This window comes from Haplochromis burtoni, unplaced genomic scaffold (genome assembly GCF_018398535.1).
Source record: "Haplochromis burtoni strain Fernald_Lab_line unplaced genomic scaffold, NCSU_Asbu1 Contig_108, whole genome shotgun sequence".
NCBI classification, from domain to species: Eukaryota; Metazoa; Chordata; class Actinopteri; order Cichliformes; family Cichlidae; genus Haplochromis; species Haplochromis burtoni.
In genome coordinates, this window is record NW_024582469.1 from 624753 (window position 1) to 640201 (window position 15449).

General features: G+C 42.1%; 2 protein-coding genes across 5 annotated transcripts in view; both read right to left on the bottom strand.

Annotated features, from left to right (window-relative positions):
• The window catches only part of afap1l2 (actin filament associated protein 1-like 2), a 45490-nt gene extending 45184 nt beyond the window's left edge, over nucleotides 1-306 (bottom strand). Inside the window, exon 1 of one of the 3 annotated variants that reach the window (XM_005928161.3) lies at nucleotides 1-306. In XM_005928161.3, the coding sequence (XP_005928223.1) occupies nucleotides 1-16 (16 nt within the window). In that variant the 5' untranslated portion in view covers nucleotides 17-306. The other 2 variants (XM_005928159.3, XM_042223301.1) reach the window with 2 other exon arrangements.
• A 523-nt stretch (nucleotides 307-829) lies between these two features.
• On the bottom strand, nucleotides 830-14407 carry LOC102307319 (cystine/glutamate transporter). Of its 2 annotated transcripts, XM_042223317.1 has the most exons (14): nucleotides 14132-14407; nucleotides 6821-7056; nucleotides 6240-6366; nucleotides 6047-6162; nucleotides 4721-4846; nucleotides 3878-3977; nucleotides 3659-3703; nucleotides 3452-3575; nucleotides 3262-3365; nucleotides 3088-3184; nucleotides 2647-2796; nucleotides 2356-2533; nucleotides 1236-1342; nucleotides 830-1130 (listed from the first exon to the last, which is right to left on the bottom strand). In XM_042223317.1, the coding sequence occupies exons 1-13, from the start codon at nucleotides 14404-14406 to the stop codon at nucleotides 1278-1280; spliced, it is 1743 nt and encodes a 580-aa protein (XP_042079251.1). In that variant the 5' UTR covers nucleotide 14407; the 3' UTR covers nucleotides 830-1130; nucleotides 1236-1277. The 2 variants fall into 2 exon arrangements, with proteins under 2 accessions (XP_042079251.1, XP_005928216.3); XM_005928154.3 differs by having other exon boundaries at nucleotides 830-1342; nucleotides 14132-14406.
• Between the last annotated feature and the right edge of the window lie 1042 nt (nucleotides 14408-15449).

Consider the following 15449-nt stretch of genomic DNA (forward strand, 5'->3'; position numbering starts at 1 on the left):
CTTTGTGCTTCTCCATTCGCTCGCCCCTTCAGCTCTCATAAAACGAATCAATCCCAACGAAACTTTGCGGCCAAGTTCCTCAATGATGGCACTACTTCTGCAACTAATGCGGAATGTAGCCCGACCCTCCCGTTTTCAACAATACACTGACTGAGCCGGACACGCTGAGTTGTGACGGAACAACAGCGCTCTCCTCTTGTTCCTCATCTCTCTTTTTTGCCACACCTCCTCCACCTCCAAGTTTGCAGCATCCAGACAGAGACTACGTCGCTGCTTCAAGACCATCATCCAGGTGTCACTCAAACATCCACGCCCGTAGACTTTCAGTGACAAACTGGGGGAATGAGCTGTCTTTAAGGACATTTAAATGCGTGCGCTAAAGTGGAAACTAAAGGGAAGTCTGCGTATCCAGAAGCTCATTTTATCTGTTTCTCTGCTGTGCTTCAGTTGCCTATCTTGGGTCGAATAAAAGGCTAATGCTAAAGAGAGGAACCCTGTTTCATGTCAATTTATTATGTTTTTGCCGTAACATAACAAATCCTCAGGCAAACACCAGAAATCCTCCAAATCCAGAAAGGGAGAAACTGCTGTTTACCAAATCTTGGATTGGCATCCTTGACTGCTAATAAGCACTCACATGAAAGTGAGTTCCTGTCGCCTTCCAGCTCTCTCGTTCTCTCCTGCAGCAGAAAAGTGAAGTTCTCTGCCTAAACAATCGAGAATCCCCGTGGGAGAACCGTGACCGGGTGGAAGTATGGGAGGAATGTGAAGCGGAGTAGCAGATCATGCTCCAGAAGATGATTAAAACGCACGACACGCACTCTGGTATTTGAAGACGTGAACATATTGTGTTTATTCAATGCAGACACAGAATATGAATATGTAGGTGAATATAGAAGAGAAAAAAAAGCAAGATTTATTTAAAAAATAAACAAAAAGGGGGGTTAAAAAGAAAAACATTCTAAAATATTCAGTGACAGCAAAAGAAAAACATGAAATAACCAATAGTTCTTTAAAAAAAAAAAAAGATCTAAAGGAACCATGACAGGAATAAAACACAGCCTTCGGATAGAACAATGTTTTATGGCTCCTACAGATCTTGGCAGCTTCAGGAGCCCATCAGCAGTCACCTTGAGAAAAAAACGACCACTTTCAGTGTTCTAACTAAAATTTCTCAACCAGAGGATTTTCTTTTTGTTTAATTTCTCCCTTTGCTATTCCAAAAATTTTAGAACCTGTCAAGATGCTATCCAGGAAGTATATTAGAAAGCAGGTCTTCAGCATGTCTTGACTTCCTGTTGAGCCACTTCAAGAAGGATCTGCAGCTGCTTGCTGCAATAATCTGGGAATGTTGGAGAAACAGTATTATGCACAGGTCAAGAAGTCCTCTCTTTCTTAAGATGTTTATCTTTCTGTCTTCCTAAAGAATGGTCTGACCCAGCTCAGAGTCTGATGACTTAATAATAGCCCAAGGTTTGTGTTTCACATACAGTGCTGTGAAGATGTTATGTATCACTTCCTGATTTCTTCTATTTATTTTTTTGGTCACACTTACATGTTTCCCATGTTTCTTCAAAAAATGTATAACCTTAGACAAAGATAACACCAATCAATCTAAAATGCAGTCTTTAAACGATCATTTTGTTTATTAAGGCAAAAATGTTATCCAAACCTTCCTGGTGTAAAAAAGTAGTTGTCCTAAAAACTGGTTGTACCACTCTTAGAAGCAAGAACTGCAATCAAGACTTTGCGAGAACTGACAATGAGTGTTTTACATCGCTGTGGAGGAATTTTGGCCCATTCGTCTTTGTTGAATAACATTTTTCCCTTAATAAATCAAATCTTTAATAAAAAGTGCATTACGTGGAAAACTGGAAAACTTTGTGGTTCCTGTGTTATCCACATTGTGGTCACTGTATTTTCAAAATAAAATATTTAAATAAATAATGAAACTATTGTTCTATTATTATTGCTTACACCTCTTATATTGGACTTATGGGTATTTGTAAGATAGCGATAGGAGTATAGAAGTTTCAGCACTACTACAAATAAAAGTGTCCGTGTTCTGCAAGGAGTTGATTTCAGTCATTAACTTCCTCATTCACAGGGATGTTTTGTAACAAAATGAGTATGCATATTGCATGATTTCACTTCCAGCTGATGGAAAACCACCTAGATTTTACATGCAAACAGGTGCTAGACTTCCCCATCAAAATAAGCTGGATAATACATTTTAAGGCAAAACTGCAGTGACGCAGTGTTTTCACAACAACCACGTGTTTCTGTGAGAGACCTAGTCCATCTTGCAGGACAGATGGACTAGGACTTCAAATGCTTTGCAGGTATGAGACTTACTGAAGATTCGCCTCCATGTGAGGGGCAAGCAAAAGTGGTAGACGGTCATGTAGTAAACTGGAACCCCAGACAATGTAACTACACAACTACATCCTGTGTTCCAAAGGTCCGAGTAAAGAGAGAGACCCACAATGAAGAAAGACACCGCTGTGAAGGTGACTGCGACGACCAACGGCACCTTAATGTTAATAACCACAATGTAGCAAATACATAAACAAACAAACCAATAAATTGTTCAGTTTAACATGTAGTAAGACAAAAAGGCTTTGCAATTCAGTACAATATGCTAACCTTAAAAGGTCTAGGGTGGAGGGGGAAACGATATCGATGGATGAGCATCCCCAAGGTTGCCAAGGCAATGAAGAACCAACGAGAAAAGGAGGTAAGGCTGATGAGCTGGGAAATATCTCCACTGATTAACATGATCACCATCAGTGGGTACTGGAGACACACAGAAAACAGAGTAACTCTTATGTCACTGTTACACACACAGTGATTAAATACACAGAATCAAGAATCATCTCATATCTTTTTAAGGTGAATTAAATATACAATTTAAATATATTTAATAAGATATTTACGATAAAATATTAGGACTTATTCTTGGTTGAAATTAAACATTCTACTTTGAGAGTATTTGACCAACGCCTTGTCTTCTGTACTTTATTTTCAAAGCGTTTTACTATTTATTTATGCAGATGACTGGTTTATAATGTGTGGACAGCTCTTTACCATTAACAGCAAAGCAGGTAAAGGTGTGTGTCTGCGGATATGGATTGTGGAAAAGATCTGTGGCCAGTAGCCCTCTCTGGCTCCAACGAAAAGCATCCTGCAAGACAGAGCTCTCACATGAGTTCAAAGCCACAGAAAAGATGGCAGTAATCATGTTTTACGAGGTCCGAATACCTTGGTGACACAAAGATGCCACCATTAAGTGTTCCGAGGCAAGATAAGGCCACAAGTACTGGAATTACAGAATCCAATCCCTGAAGAGCACAGGTGGCGAATGTCTGCGGGACAGAGAGCTTATCACACAAACTCTGTACACACATCGCTCTGATTTTTCTTTTTTAATACAGTACAGAATGTGATGTACCACAGCCACAGCATCAGACAGCAGCAGCTCAGTGGGAGCCAACATAGTGTAGTAGGCCACATTAACAAGCACATATAAGACTGTCACGGTCACCATAGACAAGATTATTGCCAGTGGGATGTTTCTGTTAAGACAGGATACAGACAGAGTGATATAAGAGCTGCAGCCAACTTGGTCTGAGAAACAAAAAATGAAGATGCAATCTACCTGTTTGGATTTTTGACCTCTTCTGTGACAAAGTTCAAATAAAACCTAAAGAAAAAAAAGGAACGACACAGGCATCTGATGTTTGTAACAGTATGATTTAATGGACTGTACAAAGCTAAGCAAAATAGTTTTGTATAAATTATGGTAAAAAAAAAAACCCAAACATGTTAAAATCGTTTGTATTTGTAGCAGCTCTCCTGATATAATATGTTTGCTTACCATCCACTGTAGGCATATAGGCCATTATAGATGGCGAGTGGCAGCCTGTCTAATGTTAATGATTCAAACTCAAAACCATTCTGGAAGTTTTCAGTCTTTCCTGCAAAAAGGATGATACAGAAAGAGATGACAACCAACTGAATGCATTGTAATTATTATTATTATTGTTATTGTTGTTGTTATTGTTATTGTTGTTGATTAGTGTATAAGTAGTAGCTACAAATCAATTCTGCAAAATTCTGGGTTGCTGGGCAAAAAGGACAAAAAACAATGCAAGAATTTGACAAATCTTATATTTTGTGCACAACTAACATGGAAAATATATTGATATGATCACACAGAGAAAATCCCAGTCTCTGAAAAGCAATGTCGTATTTTCAATTGAACATAAATTTGGGCCAAAGCCATGTTTTACCACTGTGCAAGAATGTTACATTATTCTGATTTTTTTTTTTTTTTTTGCAGAGTAGTGAAGCTCTGCACATTTCTACTTCTGAGAAACTCTCTAAAATGCTCTTCTTATATCCAGTCATATTGCTCATTTGTTGCTAGTTAACCTAATTAGTTCCTGAAGCTGGTTCTTTTTAGTATTTCTTACTTTTTTCAGCTTTTTGTTGCCCGGCATTTTTGAAAAATTTCACCACAGTCTAATTTGATTTGCAAATTATTGCATTCTGTTGTTATTTATATTTTATACAGTTTCCCTACTTTTTTTAGAAGTTGCCTTGTTGTGTTGTGTATTAACTTTACAAATATGACAACGTATTTTTTATTTTCTTTTTTGGGTGGATCTTTACAGTTAGGAAGTCTGTGTCTTCAGAAATAACAATTACGTGCTCCCACCTTTGACCAAAGCAATGATGCCAGGGATGATGATGAGGACTAAAGCAAACATCTTAATGAAAGTCAAAGAGACCTGGATGTGAGATGCCATGCGCACACTCCAGCAGTTGACTGCCACAAGAAATGCTACAGAGACACAAAGATAAACAACTGGCAAAATAAACTATTGTGGTTAGTATAATACAAACATGTAAAAAAAAAAAAAAAATATAGGACTGTGCAAAGTTGTTGAGTCATTCTTCATCTCTTTATATTTTGCAAGAAAAATGGGAAATAGATGAATGAGTAAAATTTCTGCACGCATGGAAATATGTGTTCTGTTTGGAAGTATATAGGCAAAACAAGTTTGTACAAAATTGCAGAAACTTGTTTTTACAATTTAAATGAGCTTTAAAGATTTGGTACTCCGACCTTTATTCTTGAACTCCCAAGTTCTCCAGGCTTCTTGAAGGACATTCAAAGATCTTCTTTACATGTTGGCTGCCTCCTTTTCTTTCCTCTGTCAAGCTGATTTTTGTCAAGTTCAGATCTGAGCTCTGATCTGAGTCCATGACTGATAGTTTCCAATTGTGTGTTTTTCTATTCACATATACTTTTACTACTTTGGCAGGGTATTTGGGATCATTTCAAGCTGAAAAATGAAAATATTCCCAGTCAGATACTTTCCAGCTGATATTGAAAGGTTTATAAAAGTCAGACGTTTCTTTTGTGTGTTCAGAATTCCAACAATTTTGACAAGATCCCCAAAATCACAGCATGAAATCAAGCCCCAAACCATGACAGAGCCTCCACTGTGTTTTACAGCTGGTTCAGACACTCACTGTTGTACCTCAATGATTTGAACAAAACAATATTCCATGAAATCAGACTTTCAGTTAGTTGTATTGTAGCATTCCTCAGTGGCTTTGTAACAGACACTCTTCCACTTAGACCATTTCTAATACGGCTTCTGTGAATTTTAGATGGATTACCTGAAGGCCTAGATGCATACCTCAGTCTCTACTGGATTTTTCCTATAACTTAAGGACATGTTCATTGGATTTTGTTCATCTGCTACAGATTCTTTTAACCACTTTTTCCCATTTCCTCAACATTTTAAAGGAAACACTGCACACTTGAGAGGTTTTTGGTTAATAACACTTTAGGAATCATTTTGTGAGAGCAAAAATACAATTTCTTGCCCTGTTATCTTTTCTGTTCTTCACAGAGTCAGCTAAAGAAATTAGAGAAAAATTATTACAAGACAGTCTATTTGGAAGCAAAACATAAAGAAATCAAGGTAGACTCAAGACTTTCGCACAATACTGAGAACTGAAAACCACTCACTCACTCCAAGGATGCTCACAAGTTTGATTAGCATTGTCGGAGCAGCACATGGTGCGAAGAATGGCTCCACCACATAACGACCGAAGGCCAAGGACACAAGGGAAGTCGCAGCTGGTCTGGATATTAAAAACATTTTCAGTGATTAAGCGCTGATTCTATTTTATAACTCTAGCCTGATAAATAATAATCTTACCTGATAAATAAGAACTCAACCCAGAGTCGGAGGAAAGCAGGAAGGGGTCCTAATGTCTCCAATAGATACGTGAAGTGACCCCCTGATTTTGTAAAGGTGGTGCCTAGTTCAGCATAGCACAGTGCCCCTGGAAGAAGAGAAAATAAGCACATGAAAATTTTTTGATTGTGATTTGACAATCAAAGGCCTTTCTGACAAAACCTTTAAAGAATTTGATCATCATCTTGGGCTCAAATCAGACTTTGTGGTTATTAGACAAATGTATACATTGAAGATACCTATTACATTTAATATTTCTATATGTTATTAAATATTTAAATTTAAATAAATATAGACTTAAGAGTCTATATTTATTTTTATTAAGTAAGCTTAATATGACCAGCTTAAGAGATTTATTTTTACATCTGTAATTATTGATGAACTTTGATAAACTTTGATAACCAAGCTTGCAACACGATGCTTCAAAATGTGTAGTTCACGAAACAATGAATTGACATCTTTAATTTACAGTTTATGGAATTTTAAGCTTGAGACATAAATACAGCTTTTAAAAGACAGAATACACTTTATTCAGATCTTACCAAACAAAGAGAGGACCCCACACAGTCCCCACACTAGAAGTGACAGCTCCACGCTGCCACTGTTCATTAGGACTCCCTTCGGTGCAATGAAGATCCCACTGCCCACCACCGTTCCCATGATGAAAGATACAGCAGGCAGCAGCCCAATCTCCCTCCGAAGGTGCACCAGCTCCTCGTCCATCTTCTTCTTGTTATCGTCCTCTTTATTCATCTGTGTGTGTCCCATTTGTCCGTGGCTGCAGGTCACAAAGTAAATGAGCTTGAAGCTATAACAGAAAGAAGCCTCGACCTACACGTTTTTCTGTGTTCACTCGCTCTTACTCCATTGTCCAGCCTGACTAGGGAACAAAGCCAGTACTCTTCCAAACTTCAGCCATTAAACATAACAGCTTTAAGCCTTGACGCTTTTGTGTGGAGCTTGTCAGAGTCCTTTTAGACTCAAAGAGAAAAGAGTTGGGATGTTGCAGAAACGGCTACATAGACTGCACATAGCTACTTTTAACAAGGTTCACACAAGCTGTCATTTTCCTCTGGTTTCACACAGTTTATGTGTTCTCATTTGTCTATACAGTGGGGCAAAAAAGTATTTAGTCAGCCACCGATTGTGCAAGTTCCCCCACCTAAAATGATGACAGAGGTCAGTAATTTGCACCAGAGGTACACTTCAACTGTGAGAGACAGAATGTGAAAAAAATCCATGAATTCACATGGTAGGATTTGTAAAGAATTTATTCGTAAATCAGGGTGGAAAATAAGTATTTGGTCACCTCAAACAAGGAAAATCTCTGGCTCTAGACGAAGGCCGGAGCGGTCCCTCGGACCCTCCAGCGGAGACAGGGGACGAAGGCCGGAGCGGTCCCTCGGACCCTCCAGCGGAGACACGAGATGAAGGCTGGACGGGCCCCTTGGACCCTCCAGCAGAAGCCATCACAAAGCCAGCAGGCATGGAGTCCTCTGGCAGACACGAAGGCAATGGGTGCTGTGCTGAGCACTGGCCCTGCTCAGACAGCACTGACACGGAGTTGTTCTCTGAGGGCTGCTTAATCTTCAGGGGTCCAGAATCAGCTGGGGACTGAGACCTAGCCTCTGGGGAAGCCCTGGAGTGCAGAACGGTGCCTGAAGCAGCTAAAGCGCGAGAAACTCCCTGACTGGACCTTAAATTTTCTCCCTGCAAAAAGTGAATGTGTGAGACCGCTATTACTGGAGCCAGAGCTACTGGAGCTACTGGGGCCTGCGCTACAGGCGGCACTGGAGCTACGGGGGCCTGCGCTACAGGCGGCACTGGAGCTACGGGGGCCTGCGCTACGGGTGGCACTGGAGGCTCTGGAAACTGAACTGAGGGTGACACTGGTGGCACTGGAGGCTGAACTGAGGGAGGCTGCGGGGCAGCTAACCGAGCTGAGGGAGGCTGCGGGGCAGCTAACCGAGCTGAGGGAGGCTGCGGGGCAGCTAACCGAGCTGAGGGAGGCTGCGGGGCAGCTAACCGAGCTGAGGGAGGCTGCGGGGCAGCTAACCGAGCTGAGGGAGGCTGCGGGGCAGGTGACACTGGGAGCTGAGCTACTGGAGACACAGGTGACACTGGTGTACTGGGGTGAAGGCAGCGAGGATGCAGTTTCTCTCTTAAGGGAGGATCGAATGATTTAGTGATAAATCTTGATGGGAAAGGATGCTGATGCTGAGAATACCAGGCAGCGAGGGCTTCCAGAGTGTAGCTGACCCTTCCTTGCCTGGACCGCCCATGCCAAACAGTTCGAAGCAAATCCTGGCCCTCAGAGCTGTTATTAGTTGTTTTAATCTGTTAATGTCCAAAAAACCAGCTGTGCAGAGGGTGGAAGACAAAAAGTTGTCGAAAAAGACCACCTGAATGAGTCTCTTGGGGGTGTCCTCAGCGTGGATTACGCCCCGGCAGTAATTCCACAACTGCGCGAGATACTGAGACTGTGAGTCCGCAGGATCCATTTGATGGTTGCGTCGTTCTGTCATGGTTGGCTGTGTGGCAGGCGGGCAAGCAGGAGTGGTGGATCCAAAATGCAGGACTCAGACACAGAAGTTCAACTTAAAGCGCAGCTTTATTGCTGGAAACCCTCTTACTAACTAAAGGCATCAAAAGACAAACAAAAACGCTGGTGGACTAAAACACTGAAGCAGAAACACTACTGGAACTGGAAACAAAACACTGGCAACACGGAGGCAAAACACACACAGCTTGTTGAGGGTACGACGCAACACTGACTCAGAGAAACACAGGGTCTAAATACACTGGGAAGTAACGAGGAGAATGAGACACAGAAGGAGAGCACAGCTGGGGGAAATTAGAACTGACGAGACAAGCAAAGCAGGACACATTCACATAAGTCACGGACCTTCAAAGTAAAACAGGAAGGATCACACAGAGACGCGAACTTGACACCGTGGAGACAGCAACTAAGAAACACAGAGACATAAACCATAAGGCAGAGGACTCTAAGAACCGATAGACACGGAGGGGAACTCAAACATGCAGACACAGACTTACAGAACAGAGGGGACACAGAGAAACGAGAAGGGCAAGGGATCGAAACTAGAAACCATAGAATAACTCACACCAAGTACAATAATACAAAAATCACAAAGAACTAAAACGCTGGGTCAGGAGACCCAGGACCCTGACAATTTTCTGTAATTAAGGATTTTTGATTGATTGACACTACGTACAAGAGCGCATTTTGATGTGATGTTTTTGTTTTATTGTTTTGTCCGTGAGCAGTTCTCACGGGTTGCCAAGACCAGAATAAACCCTGTTTTATAACTACATCGTGCGTACGTCAATCCTTGAGGGTGCTACAGTCAAGTTAAATAAATCTTTTTGAAGATTGTTTGACCAGTATGGGAGTAAAATGTTTACAATGTGAAGCTGCATTAGTGTAAACCTAAGCAATGTGGTTTATATCATCTCTGCAGACTGCATTTTTAAATATTAACATTATAAACTATCCACTTGAAAGGCTGCTAAAGCACTCTAATGCATTGTGAAACTATCTGTCTGAGCATATTAAGGGCTACATTAAGAATTTATTACCTTTGTGATTAAAGTGTAGTCAACATAATGTATTGTAAATGTTAAAGCCTACATGTCAGACACCTTGTCCCAACCATGATAAATGACACAGTGTATTTATAAAAGAACAAGCTATTGTGATTCAAGGACAAAACAAGATACAAAATAACAGAGAGATTAGTTGTAGATTTTACTGACATGAATCAGCACAGATGAGAGTCTTGCAATTTTAAAACCAGGAGCAACCACTACAAACATATGATCATTAATTTTTTAAGTCTAGACGGAAAGCAAGCAATTTATCTGATGTTGTTTTAACACTGGTAATGTCAAGGCAGGGTATGAATAAGCTTCTAGGGGCCTATATCTTGATATCTATATGTCCATAATTCCTTTTCTAAATGAAAAGGTTTGAGTGCACAGAAAAATAATTCATTAATTAATTAAGAAAAACAGCTAAAGTGTTTTAACAGCTTAACTGGGACAGGTGAGAGGCTACCATGCCACTATGTGTTAGTAGATAGAAATGGTAATAACTAGACTTTCTACAGGCGTCTGAAAAAGAAAGTCCACATTCACTGTTCCCATAGGAATGAAGAGGGTAAAGAACAAGCAGGTGCTACAAATCCCCTTGTTTAACTGATCACCAGTAAGTGTGACCACCTCCTGGAAAGTAGAAGTTTTGGCAGCTTGCAGGTCTAAAGCACTCAGGTGTGTGTTAACAAGATGCTGCAAGCATCCCAAGAGTGGACGTCCAAGTAAATTCAACTCAAGATCAGGCTGTGCAGTGTGCAAGGAAAAAACCTCTTTGTGCTAGAAAGAACATGGCAGCATGGTTAGAAAAGTTGTTTCCCCGAACAAACAACAAGACTTCTTTCCTTTGGACAGACAGAATTCAAGTGGAGATGTTTAGTCATAAAGTATAGCGCCAATTTGAGTGAAAACCAAATACAGCATATCAGCACAGACATCTCATAAAACCTTTCAAAGTGGTGGAGTGGTAATGGACTCGCTTTGAAGCCAGAGTAAAGACTTGAAGTCAAGACCGCCTAAACCAAGACCAAGACAATACCAAGACCAGAGGGTATCGAGACCAAGACAAGACCAAGACCAAGACGGACCGAGTCAAGACCAAGACAAAGTCGAGACGAGACCAAGACCGAGACAAAAAAGTCTTTAAATTGCAGCCACAGGTGTCAGGCATATTTATGTGTTTTGCGATGCACTCGCACAGCCCTCCTCACTGCTGTCTACAGTCTCACTCACTTACTGAGAGGACAAACGCACGCTCCACTTGACTATCGCGTCTCTCACCCTCTCTGTTTTTCACATAATGATATTATCCTATATCCTCGCATGTGATTGGCCACAAATGAGGATGGAGCATAGCTGAGCCACTGTGTGAGAGCTGAGCAGCGAAAGGAAATTAAGTGAGGAGCCGGCTCTCGCTCAATGGGAGTCGACTCTTCTGATTCACTACAAAGCACTCTCTAAGCACGGCTCTTAGAGCTGATGCTTTTGCGCATGACACATTATCGAACGTTACGTTGTGTGTCATGGATACTGTTGACTCCAAATCTCCCGACCACTATGTCGATCTGAGACAGCAAGACCGAGACAGCGAGACCAAGACAAGACTGAGGGATCCGAGACCAAGACAAGACCAAGACTAGGAGGAGGAGTTGGCCGTCCGACTGCGGTCTGGAGTGTGGGGCCTCCCTGCTGCTGCGGAGTCGGGGCGGTCTGCCTCCCCCCACCGCAGGGAAAAGGGTAACACCACCTGGGTCTGGGTGCAGTTCCCCCCCTCCAGGGGCAAGGGTACCTAGACCCGGGGCTTAGAGTACGCTTGGGGAGTGTGATCGTGTGTACAGCGTCTCTTTATGTCTGTCTCCACGTTGGTTGAGTGTGGAGTAAGTGTATATGAGAGCATGAGGGTGGGAATGGATGTTTGTATATGTGTGTGCCTGTATTTCTGTGTCTATATGTCAGGTTGGGTGTCAGGCGCCACCTCTCTGGGGACATCTTAGGCCCTCCAAGGTTTGGAGGCCTATCTCCCCCTACCACCACTTCCCCTGCCAGTGGCGGACTCCCTCAGACATCGGTGCGTTGGTGGTTCTTTGTGTCCGGGGTGGGCGTCCAGGTACACACCGGCTCACTCCTTGGCGGCCGCTTATCGGGGCCTGGAGCCTGGGGCTTGCTCGGGCCACTTCGGAGGTGGGGTGCCCCCGGCCTCTCGGCCTGGGGCTCGGTCACTCAGGCACGGCTGGCTGCCGGCGGAGCTCACGGGCGCGTCACTGCAACTCCCCCTGGCTTCTGCTCCGCGGCTGCTGAGTGAGCCCTCATCTGGGACTCTCCTCAGCTCTTTCTGGGACAGTGGCGCGGCTGCCCCTCTGTTGGTCTTCCTTGGTCTCTTGTGTTCTGGGGGCCTCTGGATGTCTGGAGTTTTGATCTCCTCCATACCTGCTTCATGCCCTGGAGGACGGGGCTGTGGCCCCCCCACACCCTCTAGCAGATCATTACATGAAGGAACCTTTTAAAAAACAAAAAACAAGCGCGTCCATGCTCACAGGTGTACACACGGGTGATCACACCCACAAACTACACCCTTTTTGGCTCCTACCTCAAAGCACACTGTGTTCTGTTGATCTTATGTGCTGCACAATAATGTTTAATATTTAGTATTTACTGTCATATTCCCATATATCATTGTGATGTTGTTTATTCTATTACTCTTGTTCTCTTCTGCTTGTTTTCTTTTTTCTTTCTCAGCAGGTGATCCAGGTGATTGATATATGCATTTTTTTTCTTTTCTTTTTCTGCTCACTCTGTTGGTTTTTGGTTTTTGCCCTTCTCCCCCGTCCCTCTTCTCAGCTGTTTCTCTTTCCCTCTTTCTTTCTCCCCTTCTTTCCCCCAGTCAAGTCTGTCCCGTATTCAGTAAGTGAAAATAAAATAAACAATAAAAGGTGAATCAAATGGACCATTATGGCAAGGCTGGGATGGTCAATTTGGTAAAGTAAATCCGTTGGGCATCTTTCTTTGCCTTTAGACAACAATTCTGATGGCAAAAGAGCCAAACGGGACAGGCAAAAAAAAAAAAAAAAAAAAAAAAAAAAAAAAAGACCAAGACCAAAGTCCGTCGAGACCAAGAAAAGACCAAGACCACATAAAAGTGGTCTCGAGACCGTTCTCGAGACATCCAATTTTACCAGAAGACTTGGGCACCTTGCAGTCAATACCAAAGTATTCTAGAGTCAAAGTGAGCCCATCTGTCCAACAGCTACATCTTGATTGAAATTGGGTTAGTGGAACAGCAATCTCAAGGACATGAGCAAGTCTACAACAGAATTGCTGAAAAACAAATAGTGCTGCAACACTCCAAAGACACCTGCGGATTAATGAACACCTCCAAATCTCAAAGAACTGAAGCCCAGTGACGTAAGGAAGAGTGGGCCGAAATTCCTCCATAATGTAAGAGACCGATAAAGTCAGAGAAAAAATGATTACTTCAAATTATTGCTGCTAAAGATGGTTGAACTGAATGATCGGGTGTAGGCTACTCAGTTTTTCACAGGATTTCACACAGCCCAGTAAAAGCTTTCTTTTTCACGGGACTGTATGTGCTGTTCACACTGTTTATGGATCACATAAAAAACAAAACATCAAGACGAGTGAGCATGATAATGAATAAAGAGTATGTATTTGCATCTTTGCCCACGTTTTTGATTCTTACAGATATTTCAACCACTTTTCATTGTCTTCATCATCAAACAAAGACGTCTGTGTCCACAAGGTCATGTGAGCTATACGTAAATTTTCTTTGATCAAATTATTGTTTGCGAGGTAGGATCAACACCCTTTCTTTTTCTTTCCATTAATAAATCCAATTTTTAATTAAGGAAACGCTTTTAATCTCTTTTAGAGAAACATTGTTCTGTTTTTTCTTTTTTCAGATCCTAGGCTTGAAACTATGGCTAGCAGATGATGTCAGCCTTTTCTGTGCTTCATCCAGTGGTTAAAGTGGGATTTGAGGAATGAGTCAAACCAGTATAATGCTAGTAAAAGGTGGAATTTGGAAAGAACATCAGTAGCTTAAATTAAAATTACTCACGATTACTACTTCTAGGAACCGGTCTTGTAAGTCAGCCATAGTTAAAGGTATCTGGATGCCTACTTTGATCCATTATATTATTTAAATTTCATTTTAATGGTTAAACTGACATATATAATAGCATTCATTGTTGTTCACATTCAAGCTTTAAATTTCTGGTCCTTACCTTTGAAGAGACTTTCCCATCTTCCTCTCCTGACCTCTTTCTCTTTTGTCTTCCTCCATCTCCATGTGTGAACTTATCTCACACTCACTTTTCTTTTCCTTCCAGGAAACTGCGACAACAGCAACTGCAGATAACGGTAGCTCGCAGACGCAGTATGTTGCAAATGTTACAGAACAGTTTGTTTCTTTGGCGATATTCGTTGAGCTATTTGAAATGTTGCATTTGAAATTAGACGCCACTTCAAGAAACATCTTGTCCCTGCATCTTCTTTGCATTGACACCACTCTGAGGACGTGTGCGGGTGACAACATGTGGTGACTTAGCTGCTTCCATGGCATCCACTGGAAGGGCCAGGGTGGACTACATGAAAAACAAGATTGACTTTACATTATTTTGTATTAAACGTCTTATAAGATTTAACAAAAAGTGCCGGAACGCCGTTCTGAATCGTTTGACCCATGCCTTTATCATACTGCATTCAGTGAGTGTTTAAAGTGTAAATGTGAGTCAGGCATGGTGGCTCAGCATGAACTGAAAACAGGGGTGGTCCGGCATTTTTCTCCTCCACCCGTTCTGTGTGTGTCCAAGGACTGTCTAGTTAATCCAACTGGGGAATTCCTATTGTGCAGTAGACCTTTGTAAGGCCCTGACTGCGCGGGAGGTTCAAGGTCCTAAACATTCAGATTCGGATGATTTGGGGTCATCATGCTTGCCTTTTGTGTGTGTGTGTGTGTGTGTGTGTGTGTGTGTGTGTGTGTGTGTGTGTGTGTGTGTGTGTGTGTGTGAGAGAGAGAGAGAGAGAGAGAGAGAGAGAGAGAGAGAGAGGTATTTGCATGTATTTGTGTAACAGCAGTGGCGAGATTTTAAACACCTGAGGTTTATGTGACTGCATTTTTGAGTCAAGGGCGCTGCTGTGGACTAGGCTACTCTCCTTGGTTCTGCTGCTGACTAAAGCACAAAGAGCATTCCTCGGCTGTGAATCAGAGGACAGAGGTCACCAACATTGCTTCAAATTAGCACCGAAACTCTCATTGAATCTTGGGCCGTGTTTGCACACATATATAAAGACACATAAAGCACCACTTCAATCCCCTTGAAAAAAGACCTCCCATTTATATGAGCATTTTCATCTAACCCAGTCTAAACCATGTGCCGTCTACTCACTGTTAGGTCTGGGAATTTCCAGCAAAAGTCAAACCCAATGACTCTGCTCTACCTCCCTGTTTTTTTGGGAAAAGTTAGAAGAAGAATGTAGAGGGCACTGGCTTCAGAAATACTACACCTTGTAGAGATGGTGCCTATTTCCCTGCACCACAGA